Source organism: Equus asinus, chromosome 5 (assembly GCF_041296235.1).
Source record: "Equus asinus isolate D_3611 breed Donkey chromosome 5, EquAss-T2T_v2, whole genome shotgun sequence".
In the NCBI taxonomy this organism is placed as follows: Eukaryota; Metazoa; Chordata; class Mammalia; order Perissodactyla; family Equidae; genus Equus; species Equus asinus.
This window is the reverse complement of record NC_091794.1, coordinates 98,218,363-98,238,288: the sequence shown is the minus strand read 5'-3', so window position 1 is coordinate 98,238,288 and position 19,926 is coordinate 98,218,363. Positions and strand designations below refer to the sequence as shown.

Here is a 19,926-nt window from a genome sequence, read left to right as displayed (position 1 = left end):
GTAAAGATGCTGGCAATTCGGATATGGCAAAGAGAAGCCGGAAAGTGCCTCTTTTAAGCGAAAAGGTGAAAGTTCTCGACTTAGTAAGAAAAAAGTTGTATGCTGAGGTTGCTAAGATCTGCAGTAACTTTTGATACAGTATACTGTTATAACTCTTCTATTTTATGAGTAGCAATTGTTGTTAATCTCTTACTATGCCTAATTAATAAATTAAACTTTATCATAAGTAGGCACGTACAGTCATGAGCTGCATGACGACCGTCTGGTCCATACATGATGGTGGTCCCAGAAGATCAGCATCACACAGCCTGGGTGAGCAGTGGGCTGCACCATGCAGGTGTGCGTAAGGACACTCTGGTGTTCACACGATGACAAAATCACCTAACGATGCATTTCTCAGACGCTATCCCTGTCATTAAGCAACACAGGACTGTATAGGGAAAAACCATAGCCTATATAGGGTCTGGTACTCTCTGCAGCTTCAGGTGTCCACTGCGCGTCTCGGAAAGCATCCCCCCGAGGACAAGGGGGGATGACTGTATCTTGATTCCACTGTGGTAACACTGTGGGTCTCTGTCTGTGAGAACTCATCAGAGTGTTCACTCTGGCCTGTGCATTTTGCTCTAGGTAAGTTACACCTCAATAAGAAAAAAGAGTGAAAACTGAAAGGTCAGGAGGGTCCCAGGTTTCAAAGAAAACAGTGACTGACACCTTTGTGGGTGTGAAGAAAACAACCATGAGTTTCACATACTGATAAGTGTGAAAGGAGATGTGCGTGAGGAGCTCCTGGGAAATCAACCCATTTCCCCTGCTCACGTTCGAGTGTGAGACCCACGTCTAAGGCTGTGACTGACTGACCTCAAAGACCTGGACAGACCTGCGGCGTCCAACACAGGAGCCGTTAGCCACCTGTGGCTACTGAAATTAAAACTAATTAAAAATAACACTAAAACAAAAAACTGAATTCTTCATTTGCATTAGCCACATTTCAAGCGCTCAACAGCCATGCATGGTTAAGGGACAGCACAGATCCAGAACATTTCCATTATCACAGCAAGTGCTATTGGACAGCGCTGGGGGACACGCTGGTGACAAAGCGGGGCCAACTTCTGGGTCCCCGGCCAGGACAGGCACCGTGATCTCTGCTGTGCAGAGCCTGACACACAGTCGGTAGGTGCTCAGTCAGCATGAGCGGATGGAACGGAGGTAGAAGCCCACTGGGAGATCTGGCTTTGAATCCTGACTCTGACCGCCGCCAGCTGTGGGCCTCCCCGTTGGGCCTTGTACAGATGATGGTGTGGCAGTCTCTCCCTCCGTCTTAGGACTGGGCACATAAAAGACGTCCTCAGGGATGCACAGAGTACCAGGGGCCAAGAAGAGGCCTGCAGGAGAACCGATGGGCCAGCAGTGCGCCCCGAATTCTAGAACAGGAGGGAGGCACGGGAGCGATGGCAGGGACTGTTGGGGGTGTTTCTGTTTGTGAGAGTAGCTTTTGAAAATGGGGGGGGGGGGGCGGGCAGGTGGTGGGGAAGATAAAGCAGGCCAGGCCCAACTCTGCGGGTTCCGAAGGGAGGGCTGCTGAGCACAGGGAAAAATCTACGTTAACCCCCATACCTGGCCACCGGAATTTGAGCTGAGAAACAGCGTCAGACACCCACAGACACTGCTGTGGTCAGGGTGGTTGGGCCGGGGAGCCACCTCGATCCCTGGAGAGACCCCTCTTTCTTGCAGGGCATGGACCCCCATCAGGGCAGGCCAGGGTGGGGCCCACCACAGGGACTGCTGGAGCAGAGCGGGCTGGCCCAAATTCATCTTCTCAGCATCCATCCTTCTCCATATCCAGCCAGACGGAGCCTCTTGGAAGCTGGGAATGTCAGCACTCATCTATCTATTCATTTGTTCATTCACCAAATATTTATTAGGCACCTACCGTGTGCCAGGAAATGAGCTCTGTGCTAGACATACATCACTGGACAAGATAAAGTCCTTGCTCTCAGGAGCCTGAATTTTAATAGCAGAGAAAGACAATAAGCAACGTTGCAAACAATTACAATAATAATAGCATCTAACATTTATAGAGCGCTTCCTCTATGCCAAACACTACACTTAGTGCTTTTTAATGCATCTCTCACTTCATCCTTACAAAAATAACAACAGGTATTATTACTGACCCCATTTTAAAGGTGAGGAAACTGAGGCCCAGGGAGGTCATGGCCAACACCACCCAGCTCTAAGTGGTGGAGTTTAGGATTTGAAGGCAGGCAATTGGACTCGAGTCCGAATCCCTAAGCAGCACCCTGACTGCCTCAGTGCAGTGTGATCGGTGCCATACAGAAAGCACGCAGGGCAGTGTGGCAGCAAACACCCGGGGAGGAGTCGAGGAAGGCCTCTGTGAGCAGGTGACATGAAAACTGAAGCCAGGATGACGAGGTGGCAGCCGTGAGACGGGTGCTTCAGGCAGAGGGAACACAAGAATGAAGCCGGGAGGCAGGACCAGGTGGAGTGTTCAGGAGCAGGACGAAGGGCAGTGTGGAGTATCTGACCCCCTTGTCTGACATCCCACCCCAGCCCATTCTACAGATGAACAAATTGAGGCCCAGAGAGAGGACGTCCCCTGAGTGAGCTGCCTCTCACAGGAAGCCAGGCCTCCGGACTCTCGGCCCAGTGCTCCTTCCAAAGCCCTGCACGTGGTGCCACCAGTGCCAAGGGCTCAGTGGTGAGGACGGAGCCAACCTGAGTTTAGGCTGACTGAGGGCAGATGATGGTCCCTTGTCTCCCCGCATCCAGAACCTCCCCTCCTTCTAGGTCCAGGTGCTAGCTCCTGGACTGCTCACTGCAGGGACTCCCATCCACGTTTCCCCAGTAACGCTGGCCGCCCGAGTTATCACGCCCAACGCCAGCCCACTCTCCTTAATCTGCTTGTTGGTCTTCACAGCAACCCTGACGGGCGGCAGTCGGGAGCTCCCCATCACGGATGGGAACGGAGATTGTGAAGTCAGGCACATTCGGCTTAGCTGTTCGCTAACGGTGACACTGAGTGAGTCACGCCACCTCTTGGAGCCTCAGTTTCCCCCTCTATACATTGAGGACAGTAGCGGCTTCCTCGTCGGGTGGTTATGAGCGTCAACAAAGACGCTGTGAGGCAAGAGCCAAGCAGTGTAAGTGTTTCATAAAAGGCAGCTTGCCCGCCTCCTCACTGGGCACTGACGGGACCGCGTCAGGAGCACGACAGCACCAGGAGATCTTCCCTTGCACCCGAGGGGCTGTCTGGTCACCGTCCCCATCAGGTCTGGGGTTCTGGTTCTAGAGCAAAGACCTTGGGGTTCTCTGAACCTCTGAGGAAACCCCCGAGGGCTGGAAGGGCAAGTTCTGCCTCGCCAGCCGAGAGACCAGACCCGCTGCGACGACCGTGCCTGCACAGGGGGCTGCTGCTCCTGGGCGCCGGGCTCCAGGCAGGAAATGGGAAGGAACAGACAGGCCTTTGTGGAAGGCAGCCAGGCACAGGCAGAGGCCAGCCCACCTGGGCGCCGGGCCCACCCTGAGCATCCTTATGGGACTGAGATCCGGGGCAGGACAGAAGAGAGGAGCCTGGCTCAGTTTTCCTAATACGCCAATGGGTCACATCCCTTCTGGATCCCCCAGAAGGTCCCGAACGGGCCACCTCTAGAAACCTGCCTGCCCTACTCTCGCATGGAACCGTAACCCAGCTCCTCCCACCCTCCCGGGAACTGTGCCTCCCCTAGAACACGCCTGCTTCTCTACCTCGGGACCTTCGTGCAGCCTGTTTCCTCTACCCAGAGGGGCCTGCTCCCTCCTCCACTCTCAAAGGGCTAACCTCAACCTTTCGAGGCTCAGCTGAAATGGCATCTCCTTTGCCCCAAGCTGAAGTGGCTCCTTTCTCGGAGCTTTAGCTTACCAGGCATTTATCAAGGTGCTCAAGACTGGCTGGCCTCCTCTGTCACATATCCGGCCAGGGCACAGACATGGGGCACAGTTGGAAGCCTTAGCCCCCAGCTCCTGCCCCAGAGGCCACCTGTGTAGTCCCAGGGGCTGCCAGGACCCTCCCCTGGAGGAATGGAAAAGTACTCTCTCCTTGGAGAGAGAGTGAAACCGGAACTCTATGGAACTGGAGGTAAGAAGAGGAAAGGTGTCTGTGGGAAGGGCCAGGAGACCTGAGGGAGCTCTGGCGTGTGCTCCAGAAATCCCTCAGATCAGAGATGAGGCCGAAGAGGCAGGAGTGAGGCTGTCCAGAGCCCAGGAGATGGACCTAGGGATCTGGCTGTGTGACCTCAGGCAAGTCACTTGGCCTTGCTGAGCCTCAACCCCTCACTTGCAAAATGGGGCTGGTACTCCCTACCTCTAAATGGAAGGTAAAAGCCCTTGGCACATGCGAGGCACTTGAGCCTGGGGCGAGCTGGAGCTGTGGACCGGTGCTGACGATGCTCCATTCTCATATACGCAGCTCAGACCACCTCGCCCCTTCCTGCCTGCCCAGGGACTCCCCCGCCGAGAGCGGTTCCAAAACTCCCCAGCTTCCAGCTCGGCTGGAAGCCAGAGCTTCTTAAAGTGACTGACCTCCTGCTGAGGGCTTAGCAGGACACGGGGAGCCCGTCGTCCACTGCTTCTGGAGATGACTGCAGGGAGCAGAAACGGCACGGCAGGGCACCTGGCGGAACCTGGCCCGGCTCCTTGCAGCTCGGGCTGGAACTGGGCCAGGAGAGCACCCACTTCCTCTGAGAGAACCCACGGCCCCTCCCTCCCTGCCTTCCCCATCGCCCAGGCCACACTGGGGCTCTGGGGCCCGTCCCCACTGGGCCATGAGACATGGATTCCAAAGAAAGAGCTCTGGGCTAGGAGACTCAGGGAGTGGTCACTCCCACTCTGTGGTTAAGAAAATAAACTCTGGGGCCGGCCCGGTGACGCAGCGGTTAAGTTCGCACGCTCTGCTTGGGCGGCCCGGGGTTCACTGGTTCGGATCCCGGGTGCGGACATGGCACCGCTTATCAAGCCATGCTGTGGTAGGCGTCCCACATATAAAGTAGAGGAAGATGGGCATGGATGTTAGCTCAGGGCCAGTCTTCCTCAAAAAAAAAAAAAGAAAGAAAGAAAGAAATTCTGAAGCCAGACTGCTTGGGTTCAAACCCTGGCTCTGTCACTTATCAGCTATGTGATCTTAAGCAAGTTTCTTAACCTCTCTGTGCCTCTGTTTCCTTACCTCTAAAGTGGTGAAATAATAGCACCTACCTCCTGGGGTTGTTAGGAGGATGTAACTAGTTCTTCGTAAAGTGTTCACACAGTGCCTGATACACAGGGAGTGCTGCACTGGGTATGAATGAATGGACGAGTGAATGGACAAGTCCGTACTCTGCTCCCTGGCACGAGGCCCTTCAAGATCTGCCCCGACGTCCCCATCTGCTTCCCCCTAGGCAGGTCCCTGCCCTGCCCTTCCCACCAGCTTCCTCTGCCTGGCAAAACCTCACCACTGCTGTTTGCCCCAAGAACTCCTTCAATATGTGTTTCACACGCCGCCTCCTCTGTGAAGCCCCCTCGGTCAAGACCTGTAGGATTGTAAGTGACAGAAACGCAGCTCTCACCAAGCTTTGCAACAAAGCAAACGCCCCGACGTGCATTGCCTGAAAGGGCGGGAGGATCAGACATCAGGCAGGAGGGGATCCAGGAGTCCAGATGATGCTGTTGGGCTCTCTCCTCTCCCTCTCCTTCCCTTTGTGTGTTATCCTCGTTCTCATCTCCTGAGTTTAGATAACCTTCATGCCAGGAGAACGGGGCCAGGCTCACCTCCTGGCAGCTGAGAGACCTAGAGAAGAACCCGGCTTTCTCCCCATGTCGAATTACAGTCCCAGGGAAGATCTCTGATTAGCCAGCTGGTTGATGTGCCCTCCCTGTGCAGAGGCGGGGCAAGGTCCTGTGACTGGCACCCCACTAACACCACAAGGAGCGGGGGAGGGGCAGCTCCCAAAGGAAGGGGCAAACTGCGTCCACGCCATCACCCCAACACCCAGGCCCTGCAAATTGTCCCTCCTCTGTGCTTCCATGGCACCTGTACACCCCTCCACCAGGGCCCACCAGGCTGCCGGATGACTTGGGGACTGGGTTCATGGCTGGCCTGCCCACTGGACCATGAAGTCTTAAAGGACCAAGGCTCCGGGCACCTTGACCTCTCAGCACTCAGCGCTGACCCCCGATCATAAACTGCTTGTGACAAATGAGGAAGAAGAGGTCCAAGAAGTAGAGGGGGTCACCCAAGGGGCCAAGGAGGATGAGCATCTTAGTCGAGGCTCTTCTGACCCCACCCTGCAGCCTCCTCCCTCTACCAGCAATTGTCAAAATCACCCTTAAAAAAAACTGACAAGGAGCGCCAGCCCCAGTGGCATAGTGGTTAAGTTCGATGCGCTCCGCTTCAGCAGCCCGGGTTCGGTTCCTGGGCGCAGACCTCCACAGCTCGACTATCAGTGGTCATGCTGCAGTAGTGCTCCCATACAAAACAGAGGAAGACTGGCAACAGATGTTAGCTCAGGGCAAATCCTCCTCAGCAAAAAAACCAAAACCCCACCTCTGACAAGGAGACTGCAGCCCACCCTCAGGCAGCAGGAGCTGGCCCTTAGTGCGGCCCCCGCAGGCAAAGGGCTCGGCTTTGCAGGCAGCTGGACCTGTGTTCAAAACCTGCTTCTTCTGAAGCCACCCGTCCCCATCTCAGGCAACCAGGGTGGTCGTGAGGATTAAAGGAGAGAATGCAGACAGCGTGTGCGCAGCGGGGACCTGAGGAACCAGGGCTACTGTGTCCAGAGTTGAGCCCCCTGGCCCTTTCAGGGCAACAGGTGGTGCTGGCAGCTGCCCAGACTGCACGGGCCGGAGGGTCACAACCCCATGCCTCCTGTCACCCCACTTGCAGGAATGTTCCCAACATCCATCCACCCATTTATGAGCCCAGCAGGCCCGTCCCACATGCCACCAACAGCACAGGCTTCTGGAACGAGTACGGGAGGGGCACGCAGCATCCCAGCTGACCAGGCACTTCTCTCCTATGTTGTCACACATGTCACCGAGCGGCAGGACAACACAGCAGTAGGAACGTGGTGACCTGGGACTCAGGCAGCCTGGGTTCAAATCCCAGCTCTGCCTCCTCCCACCTGTCTGACTTGGGCAAGTGACACCAGCACCTTGTGCCTCAGTTTATCAGTAAAACAGAGGAGGAGAGTGCCTCTCCTGGGTGCTATGAGAATGCAAGGAGTTAAAACATGGGAAGCACGGTGCACCTGGCCAGCCGTTTATGTGGTTTTCTCGTGCTACCACTGTCTCCCATTCTGTAGTTGATAAACTGCCGCCCAGAGAGTGGCAGCGACCTGCGGGGGCTGCAGAGCCGGGGAGTAACAGAGCCGGCCGGACGCCAGTTCTGTGTGACGCTACTCTCCCCGTGTTTTCAGTCGGCCCCGCTGCCCCCGTCATTCCCTCCCGGACTGTGAAATCCTGTCTCAGCATGAAGCGCGGGTCCCCACCTGCCACAGTGCCAGGGCCTCGTGGGAGGGCAACTCCCCAAGTCCAGCCCCAGCCAATCAGGGTGGACCCTCGGCCAAACCAGATGCTACTGAGCTGGTGTGGCCTCAGTGACCAGGAATGTCCGCCTAACAAAGCCCACCCCAGGCTCAGCTTCCCATCTGGTCCCCATTATCCCCTCCCCACACACGGTCCCGCCTGCTGGGGATGGGGGCTGGGGGAGCCAGGGAGGAAACGCCTGGTGGGGAGCAGAGGCCCGACCCCTGCTGACAGTAGGGCAGCCATGGCTGTGTTGGCTCCGGAGGACACAGGCCACCCCATCTGCAGTCTTGGCCCAGAGTGCTCCCCAGGGGCAGAGCTGAGCCGAGGGGGTGGACAACCAGGGACAGGGGGACACGACAAAGAAGGGAGTGGAGGGGTAACTAAAGGGAGAGAGTGCCAGGCTCAGATTCCTTGGGAACAAGCTGCTCCTCCTGTCCCGGAGTAAGAAGAGCAAAGGTTCTATAGGAGAGAGACCTGGTCTTGCATCCCTGTACTTTACTGCTGTGTGACCCTGGGCAGGCCACCTCACCTCTCTGAGCATGTTTTCAGATCTATAAAATGGGGACATGAGAACCTACTTCATAGGGCTGTGGTGAGGATTAGGGTGCTAACCCATGAAAAGGCACACAGGAATTCAAGTCCCGCCTCCTCTGAGGGGCACTGCCGAGGGTGCAGGCGGTGACGCTGGACGCTAACGTGCGGGCACAGGAATGTCCTGGCTCACGAAGAGCCGACACAGGCAACTGGAAGGACCCCAGGGTTCAACCCGAGCAAGAGCGCAGCCCAGGTCATGGAGGGACTGGCGGTGATGGTGCCGATGGTGCTGATGGTGCTGGTGCTGATAACTAAGAAGAGCGGCAGCAACACAAACCACTTCTTGAGCAATGACTTCATTCCAGGCATGTGCTAACCGCTTTACATGTGTTCTCTGATTTAACCATCACAGCAGCCCCATGTGAGAGATGTGCAAGTAGAGGCCCAGAGAGGTTAAGTAACCAGTCCAAGGTCACACAGCTGGTGAGAGAATATGATTCAAACCCAGCTCTGCCAAACTCTTAGGACCCTCTGGTGCTTAGGATCCGGAGTGGAGCAGGAGTTCTGGGCAGGGAGGACCAAGGAGGCCAGGCAGGCATCCCTACCCGGGACACTCACACAGCGGCATTCCCAAACCCCCTCCTGGGCCCCTGAACTCCTGGCTCTGTAGCCATCCAGCTCCTCCTCCCCTCTCTGGGGCTTGGCTCCTCCTCAGCCCAGCTCAGGAGCCAACTTGAAATTGCACAATTAACAATTCGGAACAACTTTCTTCTCTTCCAAGGGCGAGAACAGCACCAGCCTTGGTGACAGGGACACAGAGAGGCTCCTGCCAGAACTTATGAAGTCTGTCCCCAGTCCCCCACCAGGCTGGGAGGCCCCTTTCCTGCCCCAGCCTAGCCAGGAAATCAAGAATCAGGCAGCCCCTCTCCCTCCTGTCTTCCTTTCTCATTTAAATCCTACTCCCCCCCACCACCCCGCCTCCCCCAGGAAGCCTTCCTGACTGCCCCAGATTCTTGATTCTTTGTCTATTTAGTCAGCACCTGGTCTGCACCATCTTCACAGGATCGTATATCTCTAACGAATTGTAAGTAACCCACATTAGCTTTTTTTTTTTTTTTCCTGCAAGCAACATGATGACATTCCTCTCAACACCAAGTCTAGGACAGGACAGATAGAAATTGATTGACCCATAGTCTACTCCTTGGCTTGGAGAACTCCTATTCACTCTTCAGAACCCAGATCAAATGTCATCTCTTCCATGAAGTCTTCCTCCGTGCCCTAAGCTTCCCCATCTGTATGCGCCTGAAGTGACCCGCACGTACCTCTAGAACATCCTGCTCCCCTGCACTGTCATTAGTAACGACTATCCAGGCGCTGTGTTAAGATCGTTACACCCAATCCTAAATCCATTAATGACCCTGCAAGAGAGAGTCAAGATCCCCATTTAACAGATGGGGATGATAAGGCTCAGAGAGGTTGAGAGACTTACTTAAAGTCACACAGCTAATAAGTGGCAGGCCTGGGATATGAACCCAGGTCTGCTCCCACCACAGGCGAATGATTCTCCTGTTAGGTCCGACTGCCTCCCCCAGGATGGGTCTCTTCCACTGACGGCATCTGAATCCTGAGGCTAGCATGGGCTCGACCTTTGGAGTCCCCCACAGACCAGCCTAGAGGTGAGATGTCACTCACCCCATACACCATGGTGGCACTCCAGGCCAAAGGTGACCAACCAGTGGGCCCCACCTCACTCTACGAGCCTCTAGGACAACCTCGAAAGCCCCAAGCACTTGCATCCAGACAGCTAGGCATTAGACGCAGCTGCCGTTTCCCCCGCCTTCCAGGCCTCTGTGAACCGGGTCTCCGTCTACAGGGCGACCTCAGGGCTAGGGCAAGAGCGCAGGCTCTGGAGCCGACTGACTGGGGTGCTGGCTGTGGGACTCTGGGAACGTGACCTGACCTCCCTGAAGCCTTAGTCGGCTCATCTGTGAAGGGGGAAGACCCTCTCCTCGCAGCAGACTGATGACGCTCGTGAACGTCGAGCACCTGACGTGTGGCCCGGCACACATCCACTCATTCAGTCAACAGATGTTCACTGTGCACCTACTGCGTGCTGGCACGGTTCTCAGCACTGTTCACAGCAGCAAACAAAACAGTAACATTCCTGTCATGAAGGGGTTTTTAACTCTCTGAGCAGGAACCCCCCAAATTGTTGGTCAACTCTCTCAGCATAGTCCTCAGATATGGTGGGCTTATCTGATCCCACTCCTGAACATAAATGACATATATACACCTTGGAAACTCTCCTGTGGTCACGAGGAGACTTGAACAAGGAAGCACCACAGCATTGTCTAAAGAGTGAACAAGAAACAACCTAACTGGCTGTCTATAGTGGCCTGGTTAAACGGTGGCAGGCCCATGTGGTGGAATACTACACAGCACTGAAAAGGAACTGGCTAGAACTCTAACACAACATGAGAAGAGAAAAGCAGGCTGTAAAAGTAAACACAGAGGGGCTAGCCCCGTGGCCGAGTGGTTAAGTTTGCGCGCTCCGCTGCAGGCGGCCCAGTGTTTCGTTGGTTCGAATCCTGGGCGCAGACATGGAACTGCTCATCAAACCACGCTGAGGCAGCATCCCACATGCCACAACTAGAAGGACCCACAATGAAGAATATACAACTATGTACTGGGGGGCTTTGGGGAGAAAAAGGAAAAAATAAAATCTTAAAAAAAAAAAAAAATAAACACAGAGCCTCCTACCAATTATTTCAAGTTTTAAAACACATGAGTAATACTATGTATCATTTGGGGAGGGAGAAACATCTAGGAAAAGTATTGGGGCAGTCATGTAAGAAAGTAGTTTCTTCTGGGGCCAGCCCGGTGGTGCAGTGGTTAAGTGCATACATTCTGCTTTGGCGGCCTGGGGTTCACCGGTTTAGATCCCGGGTGCGGACATGACATCGCTTGGTAAGCCATGCTGTGGTAGGCGTCCCACATATAAAGTAGAGGAAGATGGGCACCAATGTTAGCTCAGGGCCACTCTTCCTCAGCAAAAAGAGGAGGATTGGCAGCAGTCAGCTTGGGGCTAATCTTCCTCAAAAAAAAAAAAAAGTAGTTTTTTCTAAAAGAGGGGGCAGTATGGAATGGGATCAGGGCAGACACATGTTGGATTCAACTGCATTTGGAATGTTTTATTTCATAAACTGGATGGTTGATCTGCCAATGTTCACTTTTGCTGAACTCTACACTTTTTACATGTCTGAACTATTTTGCAACACACCAACAAAACGCAGGGGCTGGGGAGCAGATACACTCCGATTAAAGCCAGAACTGTGCTTGGCTGCGGTGGGAGCTCAGTTTTCACCTCTGGGAAGTGGGGATCATAACACCCTCCGCTAGCTCCCACAACTCTTCTAGAATCAAACAAGGTCGTGTTTGTAAAGGGCAGGCGCACAGAAGTTGGGGGGTGGGGGAGCTGGCACACAGTAGGGGGGCCTGGCGCACAGCAGCTGCTATTTTTCTTGCTGCTGTGGGAGGAGTTTCCCAAAATGGAAAGAGAAGGGCCGGTCCACAGGCCTCAGATTAAGAGGCGAAAGGGTCCACTTGTCCCAAGGCCAGGCTGGCCTTCAGCAATTCTTAACTGGTGACGCATCTGGGGCCCTGGGGATTGGCGGGCAATCTTAGCCCTTTGACCAGGACCCATAAAGTCACGAGCCTGGCCTGGCTGGACTCCCTCCACCGCCCCCCACCCCTTCTCAGCCTCTCTGTTCCTGGCCTTCTTGGGACCCCTCCCTGCTGTGAGCTGGACAGGAAAGCTGGGCTCCACACTGCCCCCGCCCCTGCCCCATTCTCCTCAGCCTCTCGCAAGACCCTGCTCCTTATTCTCAAGGTGGGGTCTGCACCCCCTCGTACCCAAATAAATCCTCTGGCGTGACTTTCACGGGTCCCAGGCTCTGGCAGCTGCCGCCAAGAGTGCGGAACCCAGGCGTCTGTCTCCTGGTTCAAATCCAGGCTCAGGGTGTGACCTCATTCTTCGCCACCTTCAATGGGCGCCTCCCTCCCAAAACAGTGGTGAGGAACAGCTGCAGACACGCCCTGCACCAGCGAGGTGCCCAGGCATGGGCTGCTGCTATATTGAACGATTCCTCTCAACTTTGGCTCAGCCAGGCAGCACTTCTGCTGGACCCGCAGATGAACCAAGGGTTGGGGGGACCGTGTGCGGAAAGAGCAGGACGAGACTGGGGGCAGACAGTGGCAGGAAGTGGGGAGCAGGGAGGGCCCTGCGTGGCTCTCAGCCACCCAGGCCAGTGAAACCACCCTGCTGACACAAGCACAGGAATTTATCGGAGTTCCGAGAGCCCAAGGGCACTTCTGGGGCACAGCTCTGCGAGGGCAGCAGAAGGGAGCGGGGGTGGCTGCGAAATCGGATTTCAGATCATGACGCATCTGGGGAACATATTGACTTCATCCCTGCTCTTTCCTACCTCTGCCCACCCCACCCCCCCAACAAAGGTCAGCCAGACTAGGGGTGTCCTCCCTGGAGACCCGGGCCCCAGTTCTGCCCCGTCCACTCACTGGGAGTCTTTAGGGCAGACATCTCCCCTCTCTGGGCTTTTGTTTCTCCATCTGTGAAATGGGTGGGACGATACCTAAGGTCTTGTCAATCCACCAGACCCACTCCACGGCCTGCACAACCAGAGCCAGCAAGGTTCCCTGCCCTGGGCGAGAGAGGGGCGGAACCCCGAGCTGGTCCCACCAGGCCTCCTCAGTGCGGCCAGTCCCACACACCAGGAGGGACCGAAGAGCAGACCAGGGAGGGCATCTGCAGCAAGAGCTACAGCTACCAGGTGACACATCTCCGCGGGCGCGAACGGGAACTAGATCCAAACAGAGCTGCACGGAAGTGTGACCTCAGCAGAGCCGGATGCAAAGAAACACGGTCCAAGCTACGCTTTCCAAACGCACCCTCTCAGCAAATCACATGCGAGGGGTTTGGATGGAGCTGCGTCTGTACAATTTCCAGGGCTCAGTTTCCTCTTCTGCTCAGTACAAATAATAAAATAGACCCAACAGGGCTGTTGCGCGGCTGCGATAAGATGCTGTGTATAAATGATCCGGCACATCCGAGGTGCTTAACAAATGCTGGCTCTGTGCCACCCCCCATCTGTCTACCAGGGCGCCCCTGGCACCAGGAGGCCCTGGCTGCTGGCTCCCCAGCTTGCCTCAGCCCCCCACCAGGCCGACGAGCAGGCCGGATGTTTACACTGGCCTGTCAGGGGCCCCCGCCTGCCTGCCACAGGCTGAATAAACACACGCGGTCACACGGCTCCTGCCTCCAGCTTCCCACAGGCCGCTCGCCTCCCAGGCTGGTCTTCATTCCACAGGGGCCTCCACCCGACTCAGATCCTCTGTTTGCAGCTTCTCCCACCGACTGTGTGTGGTTTGCTGCATCCAGCTAATACCTGGCGAGACACCCTAACACAGTCCAGGACTATCCCCAGAACAGGGGCCGAGGGAAGAGGGCCCGGCTCCAGCATCAATGCTGTGTGGGCCTGGACAGCGCTGGCTCTCACAGGCTTGGTATGCTCATCTGCAAAATGGGGATGACAACTGGGCCCCTTTCATGCGGGAATGTGATGCTTAAACAGGGTAACGGGAGGAAGGCACTAAGCATAGGGCCTGGCTTCGTGGAAGGTGCTGGAGAAATAAGCTCTTAAAAATTTTCTATCACTGTTTTATGGGTAATTGAGGAGTTTGGCAAAGAAGTCGGTGGGCCCTGAGAGCACATCCTAAAAATACTAAGAAATTCTCAGCCAGACCAGGCCGAGCACTTTCCATGCCTTATCTCATCGCCTCCGCACAGCAATCCCGGGAGACATGGTACATCATTATCCCCCATTTCACAGGTGAGGAATCAAGGCTCAGAGAGGTCAAGTCACTTACATGGGGTCACACAGCCCCTGGTGGAGGAAACATGCGCCTGATCAGAGCCTGTGCTCTTAACCTCCACACTCACTCAAGTCCCTGTAGAGGCCTCATCTGTGTCTTCCCTCCCACCTTTCCTTCATTCTCAGGGGGCTTTCTGAGGTCCCAGCCTCCTCCAGGCCATGGGGGGACTGGGAGCCGCCAGCAGCCTGGGCTCAGCCGTGCAGCCACCTCTGCCCATCGCCCGGGTGGTGACTCGATCGTCTGTGATGTTCTTCCCTTGTCCTGGGTCTGAGCCTGTAGGATCCTGCCGCTGCTGGGCCTCCTGGTTTGGAGAAGGGGGAAGGCGCTATTGCTGATCATCGTCTTCCCCGTGCCAGGCAGCATGTGACACCTTCCCATGTCATCTCCAGGACCACCCTGTGCTGGAGGTGCTATTACCCCCACTTCATAGAGGAGTAAACCGAGGTTCCCAGAGGTGAAGTCACTCGCCCAGGGTTCTGCAGCCAGTGAGTGGCAGAGCTGGGGACTCGAACCCAGGCCACTCTGACTCACCAGGCCATTCCTGTGTCCCAGCGGAGATAAGATACGACACAAACAACCTAACACAAACCAGAAATCATGCAAGGTCAGATAACGGGCTGGGGCCAGATAACGGGCTGGGGCCACTTACAGAAGGGGCTTGGCCTTCCTGGGGAAGTCTTGGTGTGAACGACACAAGAAAAAGTCCCCACTGCAGGAGCATGTCCTGGGGGCACCCGCAGCCGTGCCCAGAGAGGGGTCTGCCAGGGACCTAGGCCTGGGCAGGCAGGGCTGACCACAGGAAATCCCCTTCCTGTGCAGCTGTGGCCAGTCAGTGCCGCCACAGATAATCAACACTTAATGAGCGCCTACTGTATACTGGGCCAGGCACCAGGCCTGGCACGCCACACACATCCTATTCTATTTTCCTGGCAACCCTGTCACACAGGAAGAACTCTTTCCATTTTAGAGCAGGAGAAACTGAGGCTTACAGAGGGAAGGGTGCCTCCTCAAGACCGCACTGCTTGGAAGGGGCAATGTGTCTGACCCCCAAGTCCTAACGAAACAGACTGGTGTCCCTGGGCCCTCTCGCTGGTCTGGTCTGGCCTCCCCGTCCTCTCTCTCTGAGGCTCCTGGGACAGCTTCCCCAGGCTCAGTGATCCTGCCCCCACGTGGCTCACACGGGCAGCTGGGGCAACTTCTGAGATCAGCATTATATCCCCATTTCACAGATGAGGAAACGGAGGCTCAGAAAGAAGTCACAAGGCAGCTTCCCAGTGAGATGGACTGGGGACGAGGGTGGTGCGTAGATGAAACCGGGAGACCTCACATCCCTCCTCAGCCAAGTGCTGCTCCCCTCTCTAAGGGCTGGGGACAGGTTGGTGCCGTCCACCTCTGGCCTCCTAACAGATGCTTCCTTTCCAGGACTGTGGGCACCCTTCTGTGCGAATCTGGTGGCCCTTTGCCCAGCAGAACCCAAGGGATCCTGGCTGCATGGTTGCCATGGAAACCCAGAGGATGCTCTGAGGGCAGAAGATCAGTCAGCATTTCTCACCTGGCCAGTGCAAGGGGTAGGCCAAGGGCACAGATGGTGCTGTGCCAGGGCCCCCTCTCCCATACACCCACCCCAAGGCCCTAGGCCTGGTAACAAAAATGACAGTGCCAACTGCTGGCACAGAAGACAGGGAGGTGGTGCCATTTTGGCCCTGGGAGTGAGAAGCTGGCCTAAACGCCTAGCCAGGCGAGGACAAAAAAACCTAGAGACAGAGAGGAAAGTCAGAGGAAAAAGGACAAGGGGGTTCCAAGTTCAGAAGCATTTCCTGAGCCTACAAGACGTGCCTGGCATCAAGCGAGCACCTTCTTCACACTAGTTTTGTCACCTGATTCTCTAAACCACCCCATCCCACAAAAGATAAGGATGATTCCTAAGATCGAGGAGAGAAACTGAGGTTAGGCGTGCGGGGTGATGGGCCTGGCACAAGGTCACAAGCTTAGGGGTGATGGAGGGAGAAAAAAGAGGTGAGGGAAAGAGGATGCAGGCAAACACAACAAAGGTGTCTGGGTGGAGGGGACAGTGGTGGACCCAAGGCTTCAAGGCTCCTGGGGCTTTGAGCTATGGAGGCGGAAATCTTCCCTCATGTGCAGGCCAGTGGCTCCTCTTGCCAGCTGCCAGCCAATGGGCTTATCTCTGTCCTTCTAAGCATCGTGTGGAATGAAAAGATCACTGCTTTCTGAGTCCTGAGTTCAAATCCCATGCCTGATGCTACTTGCTGTGTGAGCTTGAGCAAATCATCTGCCTTCCCTGGGCCTCCTCTTTAAAACAGAAGCATGAGTTCAAATCTTGGCTCTACTATTAACTAGCTTTGTTAACCTGGCCAAATCACTTAACCTCTCTGACCCTCAATTTCCTCATCTGTAAAATGGGTCTATTAAGGGTACCTGTATCCGATAAGATTAAATAAAAGTATGTAGGTTAAGCATTTAGCCCCTACCAGGCCCTCAATAACATAAGCTGGTATTAACATTACCATACTTTCCATTGTATTATCAGTGGATCTCAATCTGGGGCAGCTCTGCCCTCTAAGGAGTTTCTGTATATATGCGGGAGCATTTTTGGTTATCAAACGACGGGGGAGTACCAGCATCTAATCCCTGAGGCCGTCAGTGTGAACTTCTGCAATGCGCGGGACAGTCCTGCAAAACAATAAAAATTGCCTCTCTCAAAATGCCTACAGCAGCCACACTGATAAACACTGGCTGTCAACTTCACAGGACCCCCCCCCCCCCCCGCCCCGCAGTGTCCTCGATCCCCAAGTCCAATGGGAGGCAGTGCAGGCAGCGGGTCCCCGGGTCAGGTCGACCTGCTTTCAATCCATCTGTGCCACCAACAAGCTATGAGAACCTGGGAGTATCTCGTCACCTCCCTGGACCTCAGTTTCCTCATGTGTGAAAAGGGGACACTGATTTGTGCCTTGCACGACCGCCTGTGGCTTAAACAGGGTAACGATTACAGCAGGGCACTTGGACTGCTGGCCCTCGCTACCACAGAGCAGGACAAATGGTGCCCCAAGGGCACGTGGACAGGCGGTGATGCTGGCAGGTTCCCGAGTTATCAGAACAGCCCTTCCACACCAGGAGCCAGTTACAGCTTCGCGCCCATAGCTCGCCGGCCCCTGCAGGACTCAGGGAGGGGCAGGCCATCAGGACCCCAGCGTCTCAACCACCAGAACACGAGGTGGGTCTGGGTTGAGAGGCACAGTCGGGCACGGCCCTCCCTCCAGGGCAGAGGCTGGTGGTGGCCAGCAGGGACAGCCCTGGGCTCCTGAGAGGGAAGAGGGGAAGGACCATGAGCAAAGAGGACGGTTGAGCTGTGAACAATGGCTGGTGAATGACTCTCTTCACAGCCTGCAGCTGGGGGCGGTGACAGAGAGAGGGAGGACACCAGGCAGCGATCAGGCAGCCACTTTGCTCACGCACCCTCACGGGGTCAAGTGCTCCACACCTATTTCATTTATCCACACAACCATCCTGCAAGGTGGGTGGTTCTGTCCCCACCTTACAGACGAGACTGAAGCTCAGGCAGATGAAATGACTTGTCCACAGTCACAGCCTGGACATGACCATGATTCTTCCTCTTGCCCCATCTTCTCCCTCTGCTTCCTTCCCCGCCTCTCTTTCTCTACACACACACACACTTTTAAACCCCATTCAGTGTCCTCCTATTGCTCCAACAACAAAGATAAAACTACAAGCAGGTCGGGCTCTGGCCATGCCACGCTGTTCAGCCTCATTTCACTACGTGCCTCTACTTCCCCTACCCCAGGCTCCGGTGACTCTGCTTTTCTTTCAGTCCTTCATGTTCCCTTAAACCACAGGGCCTTTGCACACACTGTTCCCTATGCCTATAATGCTCTTCCTTTCGCACCTAGTTAACATCACCTCTCCTTCAGATCACAGCTGGAATGTCATGTCTACAAAGAAGCCCCCTCTAACCTCCCTGACTAGGTCAACTTCCCCTATTACAGCCACACGTAGCACCAGGACCCTTGTCTTCGTGGCACTGGTCACTGCTCTAATTTTATGCTTGCCTGAGATTATTTGACAAAGAGCTTTCTTGCCCCCAGCTCTCCCCAGACTGATGAATGGGTACTTATCGCACACGTACTATGCACCAGGCACTGACCAAGGTCCCGCAGGGACAGTGGAAAACAAGCCAGATAAGGTCTCCACACCCAAGGAATTCACATTCTAACAGCAGGAAACAGGGGGCACAGCATATGCAAAGGGGTGGAGGCGGGAGAAAAGAGTGAGTGGCTCCGGGGGAACTAAAGTTCTGTTGGGCTGAAGCGTGGACGACAAGGTGAAAAAAAGGCCAGAAATGAGGCTGGAGAAACAGGCAAAGACTAGATCTTGAAACACCCTAGAATTCACACGGAGTCTGATTTGTCCCCAGGGTCACGGGGAGCCATGGAAGGGCTCCGAGCAAGACGGTGACAGGACCAGCCATGTGTTTCAGAAAGATGGCTGAGGCTGCGGGGAGTAGGGAGGGCTGGAGGGGCGAGGCTGAGGCAGGGAGGAGGGAGGGCTGGAGGAGCGACACTGAGGCTACGGGGAGAAGGGAAGGCTGGAGGAGTGACGCTGAGGCTGCGGGGAGGAGGGAAGGCTGGAGGAGCGACACCGAGGCTGCGGGGAGGAGGGAAAGCTGGAGGAGCAACGCTGAGGCTGCGGGGAGGAGGGAAAGCTGGAGGAGCGACACCGAGGCTGCGGGGAGGAGGGAAAGCTGGAGGAGTGACACTGAGGCTGCAGGGAGGAGGGAAAGCTGGAGGAGCGACACTGAGGCTGCGGGGAGGAGGGAAGGCTAGAGGAGCGACACCAAGGCTGCGGGGAGGAGGGAAAGCTGGAGGAGCGACACTGAGGCTGCGGGGAGGAGCGACACTGAGGCTGTGGGGAGGAGGGAAAGCGGGAGGAGCGACGCTGAGGCTGTGGGGAGCAGGGAAGGCTGGAGGGGCGAGGCTGAGGCAGGGAGGAGGAAGGGCTGGAGGGGTGAGGCTGAGGCTGTGGGGAGGAGGGAAGGCTGGAGGAGCGAGGCTGAGGCTGTGGGGAGCAGGGAAAGCTGGAGGGGTGAGGCTGGAGGCAGGGAGGAGGGAAGGCTGGAGGGGCGAGGCTGAGGCTGTGGGGAGCAGGGAAGGCTGGAGGGGCGAGGCTGGAGGCAGGGAGGAGGGAAGGCTGGAGGGGTGAGGCTGAGGCTATGGGAAGCAGGGAAGGCTGGAGGGGCGAGGCTGAGGCAGGGAGGAGGGAAGGCTGGAGGGGCGAGGCTGAGGCAGGGAGGAGGGAAGGCTGGAGGGGCGAGGCTAAGGCAGGGAGGAGGAAAGGCTGGAGGGGCGAGGCTGAGGCTGTGGGGAGGAGGGAAGGCAGGAGGGGTGAGGCTGAGGCTGTGGGGAGGAGGGAAGGCTGGAGGGGTGAGGCTGGAGGCAGGGAGGAGGGAAGGCTGGAGGGGCGAGGCTGAGGCAGGGAGGGCAAGAAGGAGACTTTGCCTTAATCCAGCAGAGAGTGGCTGACAGAGGCCAGTGCGGGTGAGGGGCGGAAAGAAGTGGAAGAGGAGGCAGAGTATTGACGGAACCTGGTCAAGGAGGTGTCCGGTGCCATCTTGAATACCACTTGGCACCTGCGCACAGCGGTGCTGCTACCCAGAGGGAAGCAGGCAGGAGGCGCCCGGGTGTGGGAGGGAGCAGGCGGGTGCAAAGGTGGCCGTCACCAGGGAAGGGCAGCATCGATCGGGGAGAGCACAGGTGCAGTCCAGGGCAGAGGAAAAGGCGACGGCCCGGGGACCACTCCAACGTGCAGCTGACAGAGACAAAGGCATCACACAGGCCGCAGGACAAAGCCAAATTG

At 56.1% G+C, this 19,926-nt stretch overlaps 1 protein-coding gene across 2 annotated transcripts in view; it reads right to left on the bottom strand.

Moving 5' to 3' along the window:
• ECE1 (endothelin converting enzyme 1) overlaps positions 1-19,926 on the bottom strand; it is a 104,506-nt gene that overhangs the window by 66,324 nt on the left and 18,256 nt on the right. The window contains exon 1 of one of the 2 annotated variants that reach the window (XM_070510769.1): positions 4,576-4,788. The exons of the other annotated variant lie outside the window; for it this stretch is intronic. Coding sequence (XP_070366870.1) covers positions 4,576-4,773 — 198 coding nt within the window. The 5' untranslated portion in view covers positions 4,774-4,788. Of the gene's footprint in view, positions 1-4,575; positions 4,789-19,926 lie in introns of those variants that run through there. 2 annotated transcript variants of the gene reach the window in all.